This window comes from Lonchura striata, chromosome 3 (genome assembly GCF_050655825.1).
Source record: "Lonchura striata isolate lonStrDom1 chromosome 3, ASM5065582v1, whole genome shotgun sequence".
Lineage (NCBI taxonomy): Eukaryota > Metazoa > Chordata > Aves > Passeriformes > Estrildidae > Lonchura > Lonchura striata.
The window spans coordinates 112,855,001-112,874,394 of NC_140705.1; the positions used below are offsets into that span (position 1 = coordinate 112,855,001).

The window sequence follows — 19,394 nt, forward strand, 5'->3', positions numbered from 1 at the left end:
TACTATGTTTGAAGTGTTCTTCTGATTTTCTTAACTCCTACATTTTAAAAATTTTCAGCTGCATGAGGCTCAGGGTAGTGCTCCACCACACTGGGAAATAGTTGTGCTCAGTTCAGGCAAGGACTCAAAGCAAAAAGTGGGGAGCTGGTTCTTTAAGTTATGGCATTCTTCTCCTCCTACAAACATAACCCACCTATTTGACAAGGATTTACTTTTTACATAGTTTATCCTTCTGGTTGTTGGCCATACTGATGTCCCCAAGCTCAGTTGAGCAAAATATTCAATACTGCTGCTTAATACCTTAAGTGTCTAATCCATAGGATGGATACTAGAGCTACGACTGCATGATAGGCAGACCTGATCTTTACAATCCACAAGTCTTACCCTCTTCACTTCTGGAGGGAGTGGCTAATAAGAATCCTCAGGTAGCCTGTTCCCCACGCAGCATATAAGAAGCCTTTTGATTTTTCTTTTACTTGGAAAAGAAATACAAATAGGTATAGAGAATTAAAAATATACCTTTATAATACAAAAAAATATAATGCCATATATTTCTTAGATTCTACACTATTGTTTGTACAAACACAGAATTAGAGAATGGTTTGGGCTGGAAAGGTCCTTAAAGATCTAACCCCTTGCAGTGGGAAAGGACACCTTCCACTGGACCAGTTTGGGATTTTGGGGACCATGAAATCCAGACTCATGACTAACTTCAGTTTCTGAGAGGATCTGCTTATTGCTTTGCCACCTGAACATCTCCTAGTGGGACCAACCAAGGCTGATAGCAATCCCACCTCCCAGCCTGCCAAAACCAGCTGGGGACATCACACCCAATACAACCAAAACCAAGGGGGTCAGAATAAATCATACTGTAGAAACTTGAAAATGCTAAAAAATAGATGTTTTTTTACTGCCAACAGCTCTTGCATCATCTGCTTCGGGCAGCTTTGATTCAAAGGTTAATTATTTTTAATAGAACAACAAAGGCACAACGACCGGGTTCAGATGGAAAAAAATGGTGTTGCAAGGGAAATAAGGGAAAATGCTAGGGAAATAAGGGAAAATGCTAGGGAAATAAGGTCGTTGAAATGACAGGCAGGCGATAACTCCGCCTGCAACTAAGCAGAACAGTGAGGGCGACTTGTGCACAGATGGAAACCTTTGCAGCATTACAGGAGGCAAGGCCTGGCGAACTAAAAAGCAGAAAAAACTCTGCATGGAAGTCTCAGCCCTGACCTGGATTCCCTTGCTAGCCCCAGAAAAGTCATAAGCTTTCTATCTTTAGTTTCTCCTCCTTGCAAATGAGGGTAAGACTCTTCTCTAAGTCTTCGCAGCTGCATAGGAAAAATAAGATATAAGCTGTCTTTATGCATGCAACACGGGAGACAAATAGATAAAAGGAATGAGAGTGGGTATCAATGTGAATACCAGAAAAGTGGAAATAAACAGGACTTTTGCCACTGATTTTCACAAGGGCAGGATTTTACCTGAAGGGACCAGAGGCACAAGTAATAGTGCACACTGTCAAGGGTCACCAAACCAAGATCCACCCAACAACACCAGGGCTCTCTGTTAGCTCTGCTGTCGTGCCTCAGCTGACCCTACACAGCTGCATACCCCACAGAGGCACCTCAAACACAGCACAGCCTCTGACTCCCTCCTTACCCTCAAAGCATGGAGGAAAAGAGACCATGGCAGGGAGAAGAAAGGGCCTGATAGTCCTAAACAGGAGGAATGGAAAACATGAGTGCAAAAGGACAGGGTGATAGTGCTTTCCAAAGGAAAAAGAATAATTGGAAGCAGCAAACATAAACCACAAAAAATAAAGGAGAATGAAATGGAGATCATCAAGACTGGGCGGAACATAAAGACAAAGAGGAAGGAGAAAAACCACAGTTCTTCTCTTCCAGAAGGCACCAAAGCCCTGTCAACTCTGCAGGGGCAAGACTTTAAAAAAGCCCATTTGTGCATGTTTGTGTGCACACAGGGTTGCACGTGTTCAAGCTATGCAGAGCCCCCCCTAGCCTGGGCTGCATTCTGTCAGAAGCACAGCTCCAACACCTTCTGCCTATGCTGAAATCAAACCTGCTGCACTTGGGGAGTCACCTCCAAAGTCCTCCCAGGGGGGACAGCATGGGCAGATGGACTTTTCTTTGAGAAAGGGTTCTAATGCACTCAAAAAACTTCTGGCAATAAAAGCATTTAGACTTCAGGGTTTGCTTCTTGCATTGGAGGTTGCTGCACGTGGTAGCTTTGATGGACACCTAAACAGCAACAGCCTCAATCACAGTGGGCCTTAAAATTTGACTGACCTTATTCCATTGCTCTTTTATTTTTTTTTTTTTTCAAATCCCAGCTCAACAGTAAACACTGCCTGTCCAGCCAGGTTAACCGAGCCAGCTGATGGTGATGCAGGGTTTTTATCTCCCATACAACAAACATTGACTAGTACTTTCTATTTAGAGCAACCCCACACTGTAAACCTGTCTCCTCCCTTTGATAAGAGACATATCACTAGATAGCATTAACCACTGGCCCTTTTCTGACACAAGGAAACACAGCTTTACAGTCAGGAGATAAAGATCACTGCTCCACATTTTTGAAGTTTACATATCATGCAGAAACATGCACAAAGTCAGCCCCAAACAATACTGCTATATCCAGAAACCTAGTGTGCAAGTCCTTGAGGTGTGTTAGTCCTCCTTGACTCCTACTACATTTAATAAGATTGGAGAATTTTCCACATCTTTCTAGACCAGGAAAAAGGCCTTCAGAGACAAATAAGAGTTTTCTGTTCAATATTTCATGTAATGATTCCTCCAAAGGTGTAAACAGGAAAAGTGTCTCGCCATTTAGCCTGAAAACGAGAGCCTGACGTCCCTTCCCTTTATTGCGTTTCTGTGTTAAAAGTCATTTAGAAAGGGATCTGCCAGATGCTCAGGTACAAATGAGACAGCACAGGCTGTCAGACGACTGGCTGAGGTCCCAAATTTGGCCTACCCAGACAGACTTGGGCAGGAGGGAGACCTCAACCTCAACTTTTCCCACCCTCTCCCTTCTGTCCCACCAGGGTCGCAGCAGGCAGCCTCAGCAGGAATCAGTGCTGCAGAAAGAAGTGCTCCTCACCCTGAATATCTGGACTCAGCAAAGGTTTACTTACAGAAAAACCTACATCTCTAAGCATTCCTCTTACAGATTTATAGGGATGATACCTTTCAAGAAGACAAAAATTAACCCATCGGGGCACCCGCTGCAAATTTTTTTGCTTTACTTAAATGCAGGCTCTGACTTCCAACATCCCATCGGCCCAAGAGGGGCTTCCTGGGGAGGGAAGGCACAAGCAGAGCCCTTGTTCTGCAACAGCCATGCTTCATTCCAGCTCCATCACAAGCAAAAACCCTGAGCTTGTGTCACAAATATCGAATGGGATTTTTAGCTAACTGACAACAGACGCCATTCGGAGTCAGCATATTTTGATTATGGCACATTGTTCGCAGGATTCAAGAGCCCGCTCGCTTTGCATTGTTGTTCAACACCAAAATTAAATCGCAGTATAATTAGCTTTGCTCCAGCTACACCTTTCTGTCTGGATGGATGCGATACCTACAAAGGCTGTGTTGGGTATAAAATGTGTTCCTGATAATAAAATGTTTGCTTAATCTCGAGGGCACCGCCTTGTTTTTTAAGGCCCTCTGCGAGTCACGCACTCCAGTACGTGCTGCCCGTTATCTCCAGAAGGCTTAAAACTGGAATCCCCGTGATTCACATTTTCCAACGCTCATGGCCAAACCCTTCCACAGAACAGAGCGGAGCGGAGCAGAGCAGAGCAGCTCCTCCACTTTCTCCCATTTCACAACAAGCCAAAGCTGCAGCGCGGCCGCAGGGCTCTGCAAGCCACACGCCAGCGAGCCAGCGGCCACAAAACACACCGAGCCCAGCTGTGGGAGCCAGGGGCCAGGAGCTCCAGGGCTGGTTTGCCAGGCTGAGGTGGCCGTGGCTCCCTGGTGCCTCCACCCGCTCATTGAGGGGTGGCTTGGAAGCACAGCTAGCTGCCAGAGTCACACAAAAACGTTGGGCTGAGAGGTCTGTGCGGTCCCACGGCACCTCCCAGGGAGCTTTCGGAGTAGCCAGTGGTGCTTGGCCCCGCATGGATCCGTGCCTCAGGCCAGGCAGACCTTGGGACAGGCCACCACCTTGTGAGTGTTTCCAGCCAACCCCACAACTCTGCCCCTTCTGCAGAAGATACCAGCAGCACTGCTACCTATTCCATCCAGAGCTTATCTCCTTCCTCCTTTAAACACTTTTTAAAAATGCTAATTAGTGGAAAATAGCAGAAGAGGTCAAAGCCAAAGCATAAAGCCACCAAAAGCAAAGTTTACCATCAGTCTTCCAATTCAGCGTAGTACTTTCCTATGACACCAAACAAAAACATTTTGCTTTCTTGGCAACATTTTCTTCAAATTATTCACAGAGCAAAATAATTACTATAACATATCACGGCTCATTCTTAAACATCTTCTAGATATACCTTGCAATCACTAGATGACATATAAATTAAGCTATCAACCCTACCTGACAATAAGGGAAAAGGAGAAGTAGAAAATCTCGGCACACAAGCACCTAATTGTCTCGCTCCAGAACCTCAGTGACAGCCCTGGGAAGAGAATTCGCATCTCCCCTCCTGCCTGACGCTGTCAGCAGAGCAGCATTCCCCACCCCTGCCCCTCCAGCATTGCTGCATCACTTCTCACCCAAAGGACCTCTCCAACACTTGTCACTGAGGGCCAAATGCCGGCTCGACGCGCACGTGTGCATTTAAATTAATCCTCCCTGCACATACTAGTCATGTGCATACCATCACTCTGGCTTTACAGAAAATAGTGATGAAAAAGAGAACTCTCACAGGAGTTAGATTAATGCAGCAAGGTACGTCTGTGCACACCCTGCTTTTTCTACACAGTTTTGCCACAAAACACCGCCACGGGCCTCACGGACATGGGGAAAGCACAGGGACGCTGCCACAGAAGGTGGAAGCCACGCCAGTAAAACTGGTTGTGCAACAGGGAGGAGGGCCAGGAGCCTCCAGGGTAACACAGCTGCAAAATCCTCCAGGCAGAGAGGGGTAAAGAACGGCTCCAGTGTAGTGCCTAAGCTGCCACCAGTGTGCATGAGAATCTCGTCCCAAGCATCCATGCAAATATTGGGAAACAACCGGCGCGTGTGTTTGAGAGGCTTCTCTGCCCGTCACCCTGCTGTCACAGTGATTCCCAGCAGTGCCACTCAGCTGGGGAACCCCTGTCCACGCCAAGTGCTGCCCAAAATGTCTGTGTGAACATGAGCAAAGGGGAGAGCAAAGCTGTGACTTCAAATCACCTCCTGGTGACACCGAACCCGTCACCAAACCACAGCAGTGACACCGCTGCCCCGTAACGCTGCACAACAGTACACAAGAGAAAATTTGTAAATCACAGGCCACTGGGACACTCCCCTCACCAAAAAATTTTGCCAACTCTACCTATGCAAGGTAATTCCATGGTGCAGGAGCAAGTGTGGGAGCTCGGGAGCCAAAGCATCTCTGTGGCTGCACCCCAAGGAGAAGAGTCCCCTGTACTGGCTCAAGCCTAAAACCAAAGTGCCGCTTAATGAGTCTACAGCATTTGTGTCCTCCCAAGGCTTCTAGCATGGGGTTGGCCGTGGTTAATACTTAATTTACCAGATTAATCCAAATATCAGCAAGCAGCCACTGACCTCCATGTGAGAGGACACACCTCGGGTTGCTGCTGAGCCAGCAGGTGATATTCCAGCCGAGGCCAGGGCCACCCCTGCACACCCACCCCGATGCAACAGGTACCTCCAGCCCTGCCAGAGATCAAGAATTTAATGCCCACAGACCAAAATCTGCTTGCACTGACAGAGCTGGCCCAGGTTCAGTGCAGGCCAAGACACCCATGAGAATATAGGTTCTACCATTTCTGTTTGCACAGACACTTGTAGCCCTGCATCCCAACAAAGCCATGGGGTTTTTAATCTGCTCTTACCCTCTCTTCTCCTGAGAGCTACACAGACTTCAATGGAGCTGTTTAAAGGCAGTGTTAAAAACATCAGCAATCGTCTGACCTCAGCAACAAAACTAGACCAAAACCTAAAGGCCAAATGAATGAAAAGAAAATTACAAGGTAAAGTTTGCCTTCCCTGACTGTGTGCCAGCTGCAAGACTCTTACATTACATCCATGCAGCTTTCCAAAGTTTAAATACAATAATTTTCTGTATTAAGGGCCCAGTAACACTAATGGAGGCATAATTAGGCATTGATGCCATGCCCATATGAGAGAAGCTTAAAAAACTTAAATAAACTGTGAATGGCAGGATTAATACTGTAGCTTTGCATTTTGTACAGCTGTTTGAATACAGTACACTGCCTGTGATGGCATCAGCTGTTTCTTTACTCTGGGTCAGTACCTCTAAAGTTAAAACAGGCAGTTCTTTTAAGCAAATAAAGAATTACCTCTCTTATTGTTGGCCAGTTTATTTCTGCAAAGAAGGTCTGGATGCATATTTGCTTTATATTAAAAAAGCCAACCAAGGGAAAAAAAAAAAAAAAAAAAAAAAAAAACACCCAGAAGAAAGCCAAAATGCAAACAAAAATAACTGGCCAAATTCAAAGTCTGGTGATGCTCATAAGAGAATTTTAATTTATTGAAATGTCTCTTCAGGCTGAAGAACTCAGTAACACAGTTTTGGAGATCATCTGCCCAAGTGGGAATATCATATAGATGCCTGGAGAGTCCTTGAGAAAACAGCTCACCTCAGTACTGACTGAAGAGGAAACACAATACTTTGGCGAAATAGAATTCTGTATTTCTAGGAAAGGCTCCAATAGCAAATTGCTTACTAATGCAAGAACCCTTGTAAATTTTATTATGAATGAAAGGGGCAATGGCAAGCGTGTGACATGCCACAGCGTAGGCACACATGGCCGAGCCAGTAAAAAGTAAATAAATAGGTTACTTATAAGCTCTAGAAGACACCTGAAAATATCTCTAACAGAAACTCGGGCTCAGTGAACTTCAAGCAAGAATATAAAACAGCAAAAATATAAAACAGAACTATCTTACTGTTATTTTTTTTTCATCAGGTAAGCTAGCTCTCCTATAGGCTAATATTCAATCTCGGTTTTCACGGAAATATCAGCCGAAAAAAGTTAATCTAGATTTCTTCACTGTCTTTAAAAAATGACTTACCACTGCACAGGGAAGAAACTACCTATTCAAGGAGCATGCCAAATTCACCAGATTCACCTGGGAAACACAATGCCCAAATAAATCACCGCTCCTCCGGACGGGGTGCAAGCAGCTCTCCCCCTGCCTCATCCCCATCATCCCTCCCCAAATCCCCGCCACCACAAAAGTTCCCAGGTTTTTTCCCAGGCAGCGTTAAGGACAGCGGCGCTCTGGGGGCGCGGGAGGAGAGGAGAGGAGGGCGCGGAGGAGCGGGCAGGGTGCCGGCGGGTTTCATGGCGGGAGATGAAATATGCCTAATGAAAAGCTTACCTAAAGCTCGCGGGGAGCCAGCGCCCGGCCGGCCCAACCTCTCCAGAGCGCCGGGCACGAGGCCGCCAGGACGCTGGGGAAAGACGAATTAACTAAAAGTTAATGTGGATGTTCTCATTCAAAAGAAAAGTGGCCTACTCCAAAGGGGATTAGGCTAAAGTGAACTAAGGCCACTTTACTTCTGAATGAGAGCATCCACACAATAGTCCAATGCACTTTAACTAATGCACTTTAATTTTACACCCAATCAATTTGTCTTACCTCTCCTGAGTGTCCTTGTGTGGACAAACCCAGAGATTCATCGAGTTTTGAGGCCAGGCAGGGAACATTAGATCAACTCATCCCACTCCCCGTGTGTTATGGGCCATTGCCTTTCACAGTTATCCCTTTATTGATCCCCAAAACTCATGGATGACTTATGTACAACCTCCGACGGGGGCAGGGAAGAAACATTTCTTCAATGGCCTGGATTTAAAGACGCTTGCAAAATAAAAACCATTTGCAAAATAATAAGACACCATGACTTTCAGCAGTCCATCTTGTTGCCAATAGAAGAGGCCAAATTTAGGTAAAAATCCATCCTACCTCCTCTATGCTCAGCAAGTTCATAAGAAAACGGCAATCTCTGTATTATAACTCTTAAATATCTTTTCTTTTTTAAATTGCAAACAGACCTTTTGCCTACAGGGCAAACCCACGTTGTTTTTTTTTTTTTAATTCACCTCACCAACATTTAAATTTTCAACATTTCCCCAGACATCTATGACAAATCTCAGACTCCCTTTTCGAAAACATAATAACACCCAGAAACCACTTGCTGCCTGCGCTATTGCTTTTGTACGCACAGTGACTCACACGAGCCTGAAACGTCCACGTCGCTCTTTACGTCTTGGATATGTATTTATCAGAAATAAATAAATTAACCCATTACATCAGCAACCAGTGAGGCAACTCAAGGAGCTGAGCCCTCAGGGGCGACGGGGCTCCTCTCCCTAACAGAGACCAAGCCCCCACCGCCACTGCTGAGGGGCTGAAGCTTTCCAGGGATCTCCTCTAAATTAAAAAACAAAAGGAATCCTGAGGACACTGGCCTGATGGGATTCTGCTCTCACCTATGCTCCAGGTTACATCTCAAAGGGCAAAAATAAGTGAAAAGGCAGCCACACTAAGCAGGCCAAAGAAGAGCTGAAGGAACTGTGGACAAGCTGTATTTCAGAGGCGTCACGGACTATCAGCGGCGGGTCCGGTACGGAGTCGTTAATCAGCGGCGTAAATGCGCTCAAAGAAGGGCAAGCACAAAACGTGTGCTCCCTTAGAGCTAGCCCCCTCTCCAAATATTGCTGCAGCTGCAGGAAAAAATAAAAATATAGCCACTAATTATTCCAAATTTGCCGTGTAAGTAAAAGCCTGCTCTGAGAAACAGCATGTGGAGAAGATGGTGATACACCAAGGACATGAGGTGACACTGCAGCGCACCCCAGTCTCTCCTTCCCTCACACAACCCTCACCAGGAAACAATTCCAGAAACCTCCAAAAACATTCCTGACCAGAAACAACTCTCCTCTTTATTTCCTTAAACTTGTTTAGATTACACAAGATAGATCCTAACTGCATCCTCACGTGACCAAAAAACCCCAAACGCAGAAATGCGAAACAAAACAAAAGATTTCCTAATTTAAAGAAGCTGTGCTGGATTTTTAGTGCTTTTTGAAGTAGTATTTATCAGCACAATGTACACTTACTCATTTTGATTGAGAGCAATATAATCTGATTTTTTTAAGGTCTAACATTGCCCACGCGGGGCTGTAGTAACCCTTCTGCATGCAGAGCCCATTACCTTTATTGTTATCTGTGGACCAGCAGCCATGGAAAGACTCAAACCCTCAGCCATAAAGGTTAAACTTAAGGTAAAACTCATTTTTCCATAACTTTCAAGACTCCAAGTTGCCCCAAAATAACAATCTACGGTCTCTAATGCAGACACGGCGAGCTCTGGCTTACAGGAATGCCTTGGGATATACTCGCAAATGTTTAGGATCAATTCTGAGGTTAACTGGGGTTTAAACTCAGCTCTGTCAGGTCTGACGTTGAAAAGAATTCCCCCAAAAATCCGGGAATTAAACTATCCTTTACAAGAAGACCTAACTTCATCTTGGAAAACTTTACACGGATATTAGGCCTGAGCATGCAACTTCAGGAAGGCACCCAGCTGTAAGGATGGCTCTTTTGGGTTCTTGAATGATTAAAAAATAAAAAAGAACCCCAAAGATTCATGAACTGAAATCACAAACTAAAGAAAATATATTCAATCTTATGTCTACACAACAATGTATTTACTCACTTAAAGAAATGGAGAGCAAAGAAAATCTTATTTTGCTAATACAATTTCAGCCACAGTGCATCAGATGAAAACATGTCTGGAACAGAAATTAACGTATTCTATCCTTACATAAACAGACTGCCAAACTGGAGAATGATAACAGTTTCTAAATATCACAGCAAAAATTAACAAAAATTACTCAAAAACAAACAAACAAACAAAAAAAAGGATTCACTCAAAGTAACAAAGTAAGAGGAAGAAAATTAAATTTCGAGTCTTTTAAATATTATTTTATTGGTAGTCCTCAGAGTCCTACTTTGCTGCAACTCTTTTATTATGCAGAAATGAATTCTACCTTGCACCCTCTGCACCACATCTATTATTTCGATGCCTGTTCCCCCAATATGGGAGCACATATCCTAAAGGCAGCAATATTTTTAGCTCTCCTCTTTAAAACCATATATGGTTTGAAAGTACCTGTGAAGAAGTCCCAGAGTAAAATAGTATTTCTCAGTAATTTTTTCCCTGAGGCACTATTGTTGTATTGGCTACAAGGTATAGCTAATATATTTGAGAATTTGGAAAGTTAAGTCTAGTTGTGGCCAGTCAATGCCCTGAACAACTCTACCACTTTCAGCTACGCTTTATATTGGATTCCAGTTTATGATTCTTTCTTTGTAAAGAATATATTTTAAGTAATTGTTCCATTTAAAAAAAAAAAAGCTCCTGTCTATCCGCATTTTTGCTAGAGCAACTCCGCAACTGCACAAGTTGAAATAAAATCTATTGCAACATAAATAGAGGTGTTGCTTTATTATATACGTGTGTATATATGTGATATATTATCACCCAAGAAGGGCCATCTAAAACGTCACAGTTGCAAACATTTAAGACTGTAACAAAAATGACTGAGACTCCAGTATCAGTTTACTATCCTTCAACAATTTCCCTGACAGTGGAGTCAAATAATGTTGAATTATGGACCTTCTTGCAGGAAGTCTTATTTCATGTTCATTTTTTGATCATTTCCCCTCATAGTTCCTATAGGAATTTGGTTCTTCGCCGATTTGCCTTTAAAAGTTTCTGCATCTGTAATTGGCTTGTGCACTATTAAATTGCAATTTTCATCTAGCAATGCTACTGTGGATGGGATCAACAAGTTTATTTTCAGTAAGAAAAATACTGGTTTGTCCCTATAAAATCTATCTTACACAGCTAATGCATTTTACTTGGATGTGGTGGGTACTTTGGACCGTGTTTTCCTTAAAGGACTTTCTAAAGGCTTTCTTGTAGACACGCTCTTGTAGGAAAATTTTACAGTTTGGACTAGAGCACCTGGGTGCCAAAGTGATGTGGCTTCAAAAAAGCAGCCCCACGGTAACAGTTCAGGATTACCTACAAAATCAAATTTCTCTTGTCAGACTACAGGCAGTCTTTGGGCTTTTTTCTTTTTTAAATCAGAAGGAGTTTTCCCAGACACATCACACAACAGCTGTGTTCTAAATCTTCCTGGGCTCTGACAAACACTGAAAATTTAAACATGCAAAACGTTTGAAAAGCTAATGATTAAAAAAGGTTTATTTTGAAACTTTTGAGGATGACTGCCATTCCTCAGCTAGGTTTTTTAAAGTCCCGGGGTCTGGATGATTTGGAGTTCAACTCTCCCCAGCAAAAAGCCCAGACTCCTGCCTTGTACTTGTGGAGCTGTGATGGTAAACAGCAACTCTGCAGGTCTCACCCTGGCAGGCAGCGGGGTCGAGCCCGTGGGAGAAGGATGCTATTTTAGTGACCTAGTGCCACTGAGCTGGTTAAATCACTGAACAATGGTTAGTGTTATAGGGCTTTACTTTGCAAAATCTAGCATTAGTGTCATTGCTTTCTATTAACCGGGGGGACTTAAAGGCACTGCCTTTGAGGGGCCTTTAGGGAAAGAATAAATAAGGGGAAACCAATAAATTAAAAGCAAAAAAACACCCTGTTAACTGTAACCTTTACTACCACAATATACGAAAATGTAATTAAATCCATAATAAAAGCTTTTACATACTTACTCTTTTACTACTCTCCCAAGCAGAGCCGTGGGCAGGCGGGGGTCCCCTCGCTCCCACCGCCGGGCCCTGCGCGCCCGCGCATCCCCGGGCCGCGCAGCCATAAACGCGCCCCGCGCAGTCACATCCTAATTAGCCGCCCCGGCGACCAGCACTCAACACCTTATTATGGAACCATTAGGGCTCCGACACTGCCGGCCGCTCCGGGGCCGGGCTTGGCACCGCAGTTTACCGGAGGGCGCGGGGGGCTGCGCATCCCCCGGTAAAACCGCCCCCGCGCAACCCCCGCGGGTTTGATCCGCCGCCTTCATCGCCCGGGGGAGAGGAGTGGGGAGGGGAAAAGCGCATTTTTGAAGCTTTTCCCTGCAAGGCGGAAAGCAAAGCCCCGCTCCCCGCGCGGCTCCGCGGGTGCGCACGGCGCTGCGCGGCGCTGCGCGGAGCGGAGCCGGGGCAGCGCTCGCACAAGCGGGAGAGGGGACGGAGCAATGTCCGCGCAAAAAGGGGGGCGCGGGGTGGTGGAGAAACACAGCGACCCCCAGCAACCCCAAAACTGCGGCTCCATTTCTTTAGCTTTCACTTTAATAAAATAATGATTCGTTGGGAAAATGGGGTATAAATCTTCATTTTGGAGGCAATTAAAGTGTTGATTTCATTCGTGCCCCTGAGCAATTCTTGTAATTTGCTCAAATAGCTTTATGTACCCAGCACTCCAGAGCTTTTAGAAACCCATTTTCTAGTTAGACTTGTTGGATTACAATTTTTATTCAACATCAGCGAGCCGAGCTTCCCTCAGCTAGACCCTGGCTGGAGGGTTCCCCTCGCCCTAAGGCACTGAGCGGGGCCGGCAGCTTCCCGGAGCATCCTCGCCAGCCCCGGGTACCTCCCTGCCGCACCACCCTCCACCCACTCTGCCAAGCTTTTCCCCTGTACAGCAGAATTGGGTGGGAAAAATAATCCCTTCAAAACAACCGACCTATGTGCACAAACCCCTTTCTAAAAGTTCATGCCTTCCTTCAAGCCTGCCTCCCCATCACAAACCGATAGCCTTTGGCTGATAGGAGAAAATATTTCAGATACTGGCCACACTGCAATGCAACGCACCTTCATGTCGGTGATCTATAAAATAACTCCCAGCTGACAGTGGCAGTGATAACAGCAAAGCAGCTGAGGAAACTCCTGTCTGCTTGGCTGCGCCTTGCTTGAACAAAAGGAAACCTCCAGAGTCAGGAGCAGATCACTCCTAGCACTATATTTACGTAGCTGATCAAAAAGAAGAAATAACTTGGGGGCTTTGAGCGGGGATTTATTTTTTGTGCGTGTGCTTGAGGTCCCCCCTCTCACAGGCAAAGCGCCGCTACCCCTCGGTTCAGAGCAAACAAACGCACCGCGAAAACCCCACCGTTCCACCCAACTCGAGTGAAAGCCAAATCTCAGCCACTACCATCAGCCAGGAGCTTCACTTAGATCTGGGCACCTCCTGCATTAGCCCCAAGTGCTCCCAGGACACGGCAAGGATCCCAGTCTGCACCCAGTGGGAGGAGGAGGGATGGGAGAGGGGACAGCCAGCTCTCCCCACTCAGCTCACCCGCATTTCCCACCCCGCTGCAGCCGACATTAAAGGTCTGAACCATCCCAAACAAAACCTGGACAACCGTCAGAGCCACGCGAGGCTTTGCTGCCTTGGCTTCATACTATATTTATAATTTTTTTAAAGAGAAGGCTTGAAAACTTAAAAGATCAAGGAAAAGAATTTAAAACCTGAATCCCATTTTATTTTCTCCCTTTTTTTTTTTCCTCCTATTAAGTAAAATAAAATGGGCGCGTTTGCAGCAGGCAGGCGTGCACAAAGCAATGTTCACTCAAGTCTAAAAGCGTTCGGCCAAGGAAAACTGACAAGACGGACTAATGAACCGTAGAGACGGGAAGAAAATAGCCAGTATTTGCTAGATTTCAAACCCTCTCTGTCTTCTCTGGACCACCTATCTCGGATTTTATTATTATTTTGGTCAACGACTCCAGCCCTTCCTTCCCTAAGCTACCAAGAAGCCAGCGATTCACTGATACCACTCCTATTATTGGAAAGGGTAAATAAAATAAAGACAAAAATTAAAAGCGACAAGAAACAGGTCGAGTTTGCAGGCGATGCTTTTACAAGCTCATCTCGCCAGGTCGAATCCGGGAGCAAGCCTTAATGAAGCAATAATAGCCACATTATTCAAAAATTTTCATTTCGATGGAAATTTATCTAAAAGGGACTTAATCATATGCAAATAATAAAAGGAGGCGTAGTGACCCAGCAAGCGATCTGCATACAAATTTTTAGCGTGTGCGACGTTGGCGAGATCATACCTGATCCGTTAGATTTGCTGATCTTGTTATGTCTTCACTGTCCGATTTTGATCCGCCCTCTCTATCGTCTATGACCAAATCGATAGGCATTTTTCCTTTCAAACAGCTAATATACCGGTGGCAGAAATTGTCACATAATTCGTGTACCTACATTAGGACAGAGGTTAAAAAAAAAAAAAAACCAAAAAAGGAAAGAAGAAAAAAAGGAAAAAGAAAGAAGAGAGAGGGGGGGAAAAAAAGGGAAGAAAATATAATCAGGAATACATAAGTAAAATTGACAAGTGCAACCAGTCTCCCCCCTTCGCCCCTGTGACATCAAAAGTCCTAAATAGGGGAAACACACTGCAATTATCCCCCTGAGACCTCTAGACGCATCCAGAATTAGGAATAACTTTCTTTTCTCGCAAAATAGAGATATCCCAGAAAATTGACAGTGACAAGATGATTCACAGGCTACAACATATTCAACACCCGTGTTAAATTCATCTGCTCCCGGAGCTGTGGCCATTAGAGAGGTGACCTGCATGGGTGACATTTAAGGTAAACTATTTAATTTCATCCAGTTATTTCATCATAAACCCTTTCCACTAGGATGGAAAAAAGGATTTAAAAAAAAAAAAATCCACATGCACTGGGCTGAAATACATTATAGGCATCCATGCCCTGAAATCCCCAGTTGCTCTGATAGACTTGTACCTGAGCCGGCTTTATTAATGGGCAGATTTTAACACATTTTGGTAGAGCAAGAACAACCTGACAGTTATGGCTAGATAAAGTGACTGAGGCGCAGGAGAAACTTTTCAACTATTTAAAAACCTCTCAAAATGTTTATTTTTAGGAGAAAGGGAATTCTCTTCTAGGCCAGCTATCAATGACACGTAAAAAATCCTCAGGAAACCCAGAGCGCACTTCCAATTTAACGTGAGCTCGGATGACACCGCCTGCTTAGAAATTAGCATTCTCCCTCCTAAGATTTCTCAAACAGCCAACAAAATAATCCTGCATTTAGGCCACAATCTCTTTCTTCTGCTCTGAGGTGTACAATATTCCCAGGAACAAGAGACAGACAGAACTATCAACTCTGCTTTGTCTCTGCAAAATGTTACAGGACAATCCGCGCCCTGAGCCTGACCTGCAGATGGCTCTTAAAAAAGAAAAAAAAAAATTCCCCCTTCCAACTAACTGCAACCAAAGTCTCTTCTTCACCATCACCAAGAAAAAACATAATATATATTTATTTTTTTAATCACAATTTCGGGGGCTTGACTGAACTAACCATTTCGAGTTTCATCTGCGGCACCACAGAACTGCAACTATTTATACAAAGCCAGCAAAGTATTACAATGAACACAAGGCCTGGGCGTTCGAGAGCTCGGTTTTAGAGGCTGAAATTGTAATTAAACTGCGAAGAGAAATGGACGCCAAGATTGGTCTTGACACTAATTACCAGAAAGAAAGACATTTATGCAAATTTACCAGAAGCCTGAACTTCAGCAGTACTGAAACGGAGGAGGAAGAAAGGAGCTGGGGGGGGGAAGGTAGAGAGAAAGGGAGGGAGAGAGAGAGACAAAAATTACCTTCTCTAATTCCAACAGATGAAACCTTAATACTTGTATGGCTTGAATCATCTGCAAAGACACAAACAACATAAGCATTAATCCCATTCCTGGATTTGGGGATATTTCCCACAGCCACCCCGGCCACACTTTGCAGCTTGACTTTTCTCTAGTAGTAAATAAAAAGTTGTTTTGATTTATGGCAATAACACTAAAACTTAATAGCGGTGGCTTTGTGCACTGTTTAACGAGAAGCGACCTAGAGTTAAAAAAAAAAAAATCCCAATTGCAACGAAGCAACTGAATTATACGGATCATAAACATTTCTTAAAAAAAAAAAACAACAACCCTCTAAACACCACCATTGGCTCCTCGCTTTGTGAAAGCGGGAGCAGGACTCCTACAGTGGAGGCAAAATATTTATCCTTAACGGGGGAAGGAAAGAAAGAGAGAAACGACCTCATTTTCAGTGAATTTGCCACTGGTGTATCTCCAGCCATTGTAATCCTCTCTGTTTCCCATCGAGCTGCTTAAAAGGTGCGTGGAGGGGCTGGTTAGAGTGGAGATAAATCCACGCTCCTCTTGGGCAGGCAAGCTCACCATCAAGCCCGCCAGCTCCTCTTTGGATGGTGTTTTCCTTTATCTATATCCTTATGGGATTTTTTACTTCCAAGCAATTACCACACCATATTTACTTGTAAATATAAAAGCAATCATTGTAACAATTATAATTTTTAAAAATCCACGTGAGAAATTTTCAATTTAGCGCCATCAAACCACCTCTCCAGATGACACAGAAGTTTAAAAAAAATAATAAATAAATGGGAAGGGAAGGGAGGGTGGGGGTGGGGAGAGGAAGAAGTGTTAACTCTTACCAAGTTATCCAGTTCAGGATTAGAGGAAAAGAGGGGTTTCTCTGCTCGGATCTAAATGTAAGAAAGGGGGAAAAAATAATAATAAAAATGATTTGAAATATGGGAGCAGAAAAAACAGACGTTATTATTTCTTGCTTCATTACACTGTCGGGTCCATTATGTAACCTTCCGTGCAAAGCCCTGACTGCTGGATTTAGTACATCAGCCAAACACTTGAGCAAGTGAATCAAATATACTGAAAAATACCTATGGAGCTTCCCCGGCAGAGCCCGTCCCGGCTCCCGGGAGCCGCGCAGCCAAACTCCCGGCCGGGCACAGACCGCTCCACTTCATCCATTTTTTAAAGGGGGTGGTAAATGCCGAGATTTCCCGATTTTTTTTTTTTTTTCCCTCTCTCGTGTTTTGTTTTGGTTGGGGTTTTGGGGGATTTTTCTGTTTTGGTTTTTATGTCACTTTCAGTAAGAGAGGGGGGAGGGGGAAACGCGCATCTTTATCTCAACAGAGATTTGTTTTTCTCGATACGATTTTTTTTCCCTTTTTTTTTTTTTTTTTTTCTTTTACTGTTTTCAACCCGGTTTTGCTGACCTGTTTGGCGAACACTGCTATGTCTTCATTGAAAGACTCAGAGGAGCAAACATCGCCTCCCGCTACCCCGGGCTCCCTGGGTGTGCATGTAGCTAATTCACATTTCTCAAAAATCAGTGCTAAAAGAGGGAACAGGGGGTGTCTGAAAGAAAATACAATAGTCACACACACAGAGGGGGGGAAAATATCATAACGAAACAAAACAAAACAAAAAAAATAAAAGAGAAAACCCCAAACACAACAATAGTTAGTCCCACAGCAGCGTGCACGGGGAAGGGGGTACCCACAGAGGGGGCTCCGGCACCCCCCGCACCTCCCAGCCCCTTCCCCACATCCAGCCGGGCATCCCCCGGCTGTCTGGCCACAGATATTGTTAATTCAACCTTAGGACAAGCCAAGAATAAAACCCAAGCCGGTTCCAGCAGCCATTTTGAATTAACTTTCCTTGTCTTTAGGAAAAAATAAAATAAAATGAAATAAAAAAATTAAAATCCCTGGGCATACGCTTCTGCCTCTCATGCTTTTAATTCCCCGCTTTCTGCTGTTCTGCTGGAAGATTTGCTGGGAGCGAAAGGAGAAATAAACAAACCCAAACCAACAGAAAAGCATGGAAAGAAAAGAATCCTCATCCAAATGGGAAAAAAAAAAATAAAAAAACAGGGGAAAAAGCCCTTAAACCCACCCAACAGAGCTGCGAGCCGCTGGCCAAGCCGGGCTGGTTCCCTACGGCCTGCCCAGCCCTCTGCCCCCGGGCTCCGCAGCCGCCGGCCGCGGGGGAAGCCAGGTGCCCAGCCCGGACAGCCGCCCCGAGAGAAAGGCAGCCTGTGCATCTGCTTCCCTCGCCTGTTTAATAATTTAAATAAATAAATCAGCGTGGGCGCACACACATGTATATATATATGTATATTTATAACAGGGAGTTAATTTTTTTTTTCCCTCCTCCCAGGGCTTGATGCTTTTTTTTTTTCCCCCCTTTCCTTCTGGGTACCGTACACCACCGACTTTTAACCAACCCTTCAGACTTCTGATAAACCGATAAAGAAACCGAACTCTGTGGATTTTCTTTTCCTCCCCCTTCTCCTCACTGTCCTGAGAGTGATTTTTAAAGGCTCTTAAACTTCCCTTCAAACTCCAGCTGGGCAGATACATTTTAAAAGCATCTGCGCCCAGCGCAATAACCCCGCCAGCTCCCATCGCAACGGCCTAGAAACTGCTTTACAAGTTGCCACATTGAGAAACTGTCGGATAAAGGATTTGGGGAGGGAAAAAAAGAAGAAAATGAACAGAAAATTTAAAAATAAAAAGAGCCGAGAGAAGCAGATCTTGAGCTCTCTCAGCGCAAGGAAAGACGGAATAAAGTGGAAAGTTGGGCGAAGCTCTCCAAACTCTCCCCGCTCCAAAACTCCGCGCACGGATTCACCGCCCGGCGCAGGTTGTGCCATGGGAATATTATTTTCCTCCTTCTTCCCAGAGGGGGGATGACCCGCAACCCTCCCCAAAAAGCCGGCAGCGCCACGAAACGAGGAGCGCGGTCCCTTTTCGGCGCGGCGCTGCGCACCCCGCGCAGGCTGCGCGGCACCTACCCGTAGATGGCATCTTTATCTCTCTTGAGGGCGTCGTTGACGGAGGCGCCCATGGCGGGGGGCATGGCGTTGGCGTGGGCGGCGTGCGGGTACTGGTGCGAGTGCAGCGGCGGCCCGTGGTTCAGGTGGTGCACGGGCTGCATGGGGCGGGCGCCGTGGGGGTCCCCGTACATGGTGGTGGGGATGCCCACCCCCTCCATGCCGCCGTAGTGGGGCAGCTCGTCGTACTGCGGGGCAGAGAGACAGCGGGGACAGGCGTCAGGGGGAGGCGGGGGCAGCGGCGGCTCCGCTGCCCCGTCCCCCCCTCCCCAAAAGCGGGGATAAACCGCGATCCTCCCCGCCCCGCCACCCCAAAAAGAAAAACCCTCCGAGCGCGCCCGGGCTCCGCCGCGCCGGCGCTGGGGAGGGAAAGGCGACCCGGCACGAAGCCCTCCGAGGCTGGGGCGCAGCAGAAATAACAACAACACCACCACCAACACCAACAATAATAATAATTATAAATAAAAGCGAAAAAAACTCCACCTCAA

The 19,394-nt window shown here is 45.3% G+C and overlaps 1 protein-coding gene across 5 annotated transcripts in view; it reads right to left on the reverse strand.

Moving 5' to 3' along the window:
- The window catches only part of MEIS1 (Meis homeobox 1), a 107,048-nt gene that overhangs the window by 85,684 nt on the left and 1,970 nt on the right, over window positions 1–19,394 (reverse strand). For all 5 annotated transcript variants that reach the window (XM_077781842.2, XM_077781843.2, XM_077781844.2 and 2 more), the window contains exons 2-6: window positions 18,868–19,094; window positions 17,285–17,426; window positions 16,700–16,750; window positions 15,846–15,896; window positions 14,269–14,415 (exon numbers count right to left, since the gene is read on the reverse strand). In XM_077781842.2, coding sequence (XP_077637968.2) covers window positions 14,269–14,415; window positions 15,846–15,896; window positions 16,700–16,750; window positions 17,285–17,426; window positions 18,868–19,067 — 591 coding nt within the window. In that variant the 5' untranslated portion in view covers window positions 19,068–19,094. The remainder of the gene's footprint in view (window positions 1–14,268; window positions 14,416–15,845; window positions 15,897–16,699; window positions 16,751–17,284; window positions 17,427–18,867; window positions 19,095–19,394) is intronic.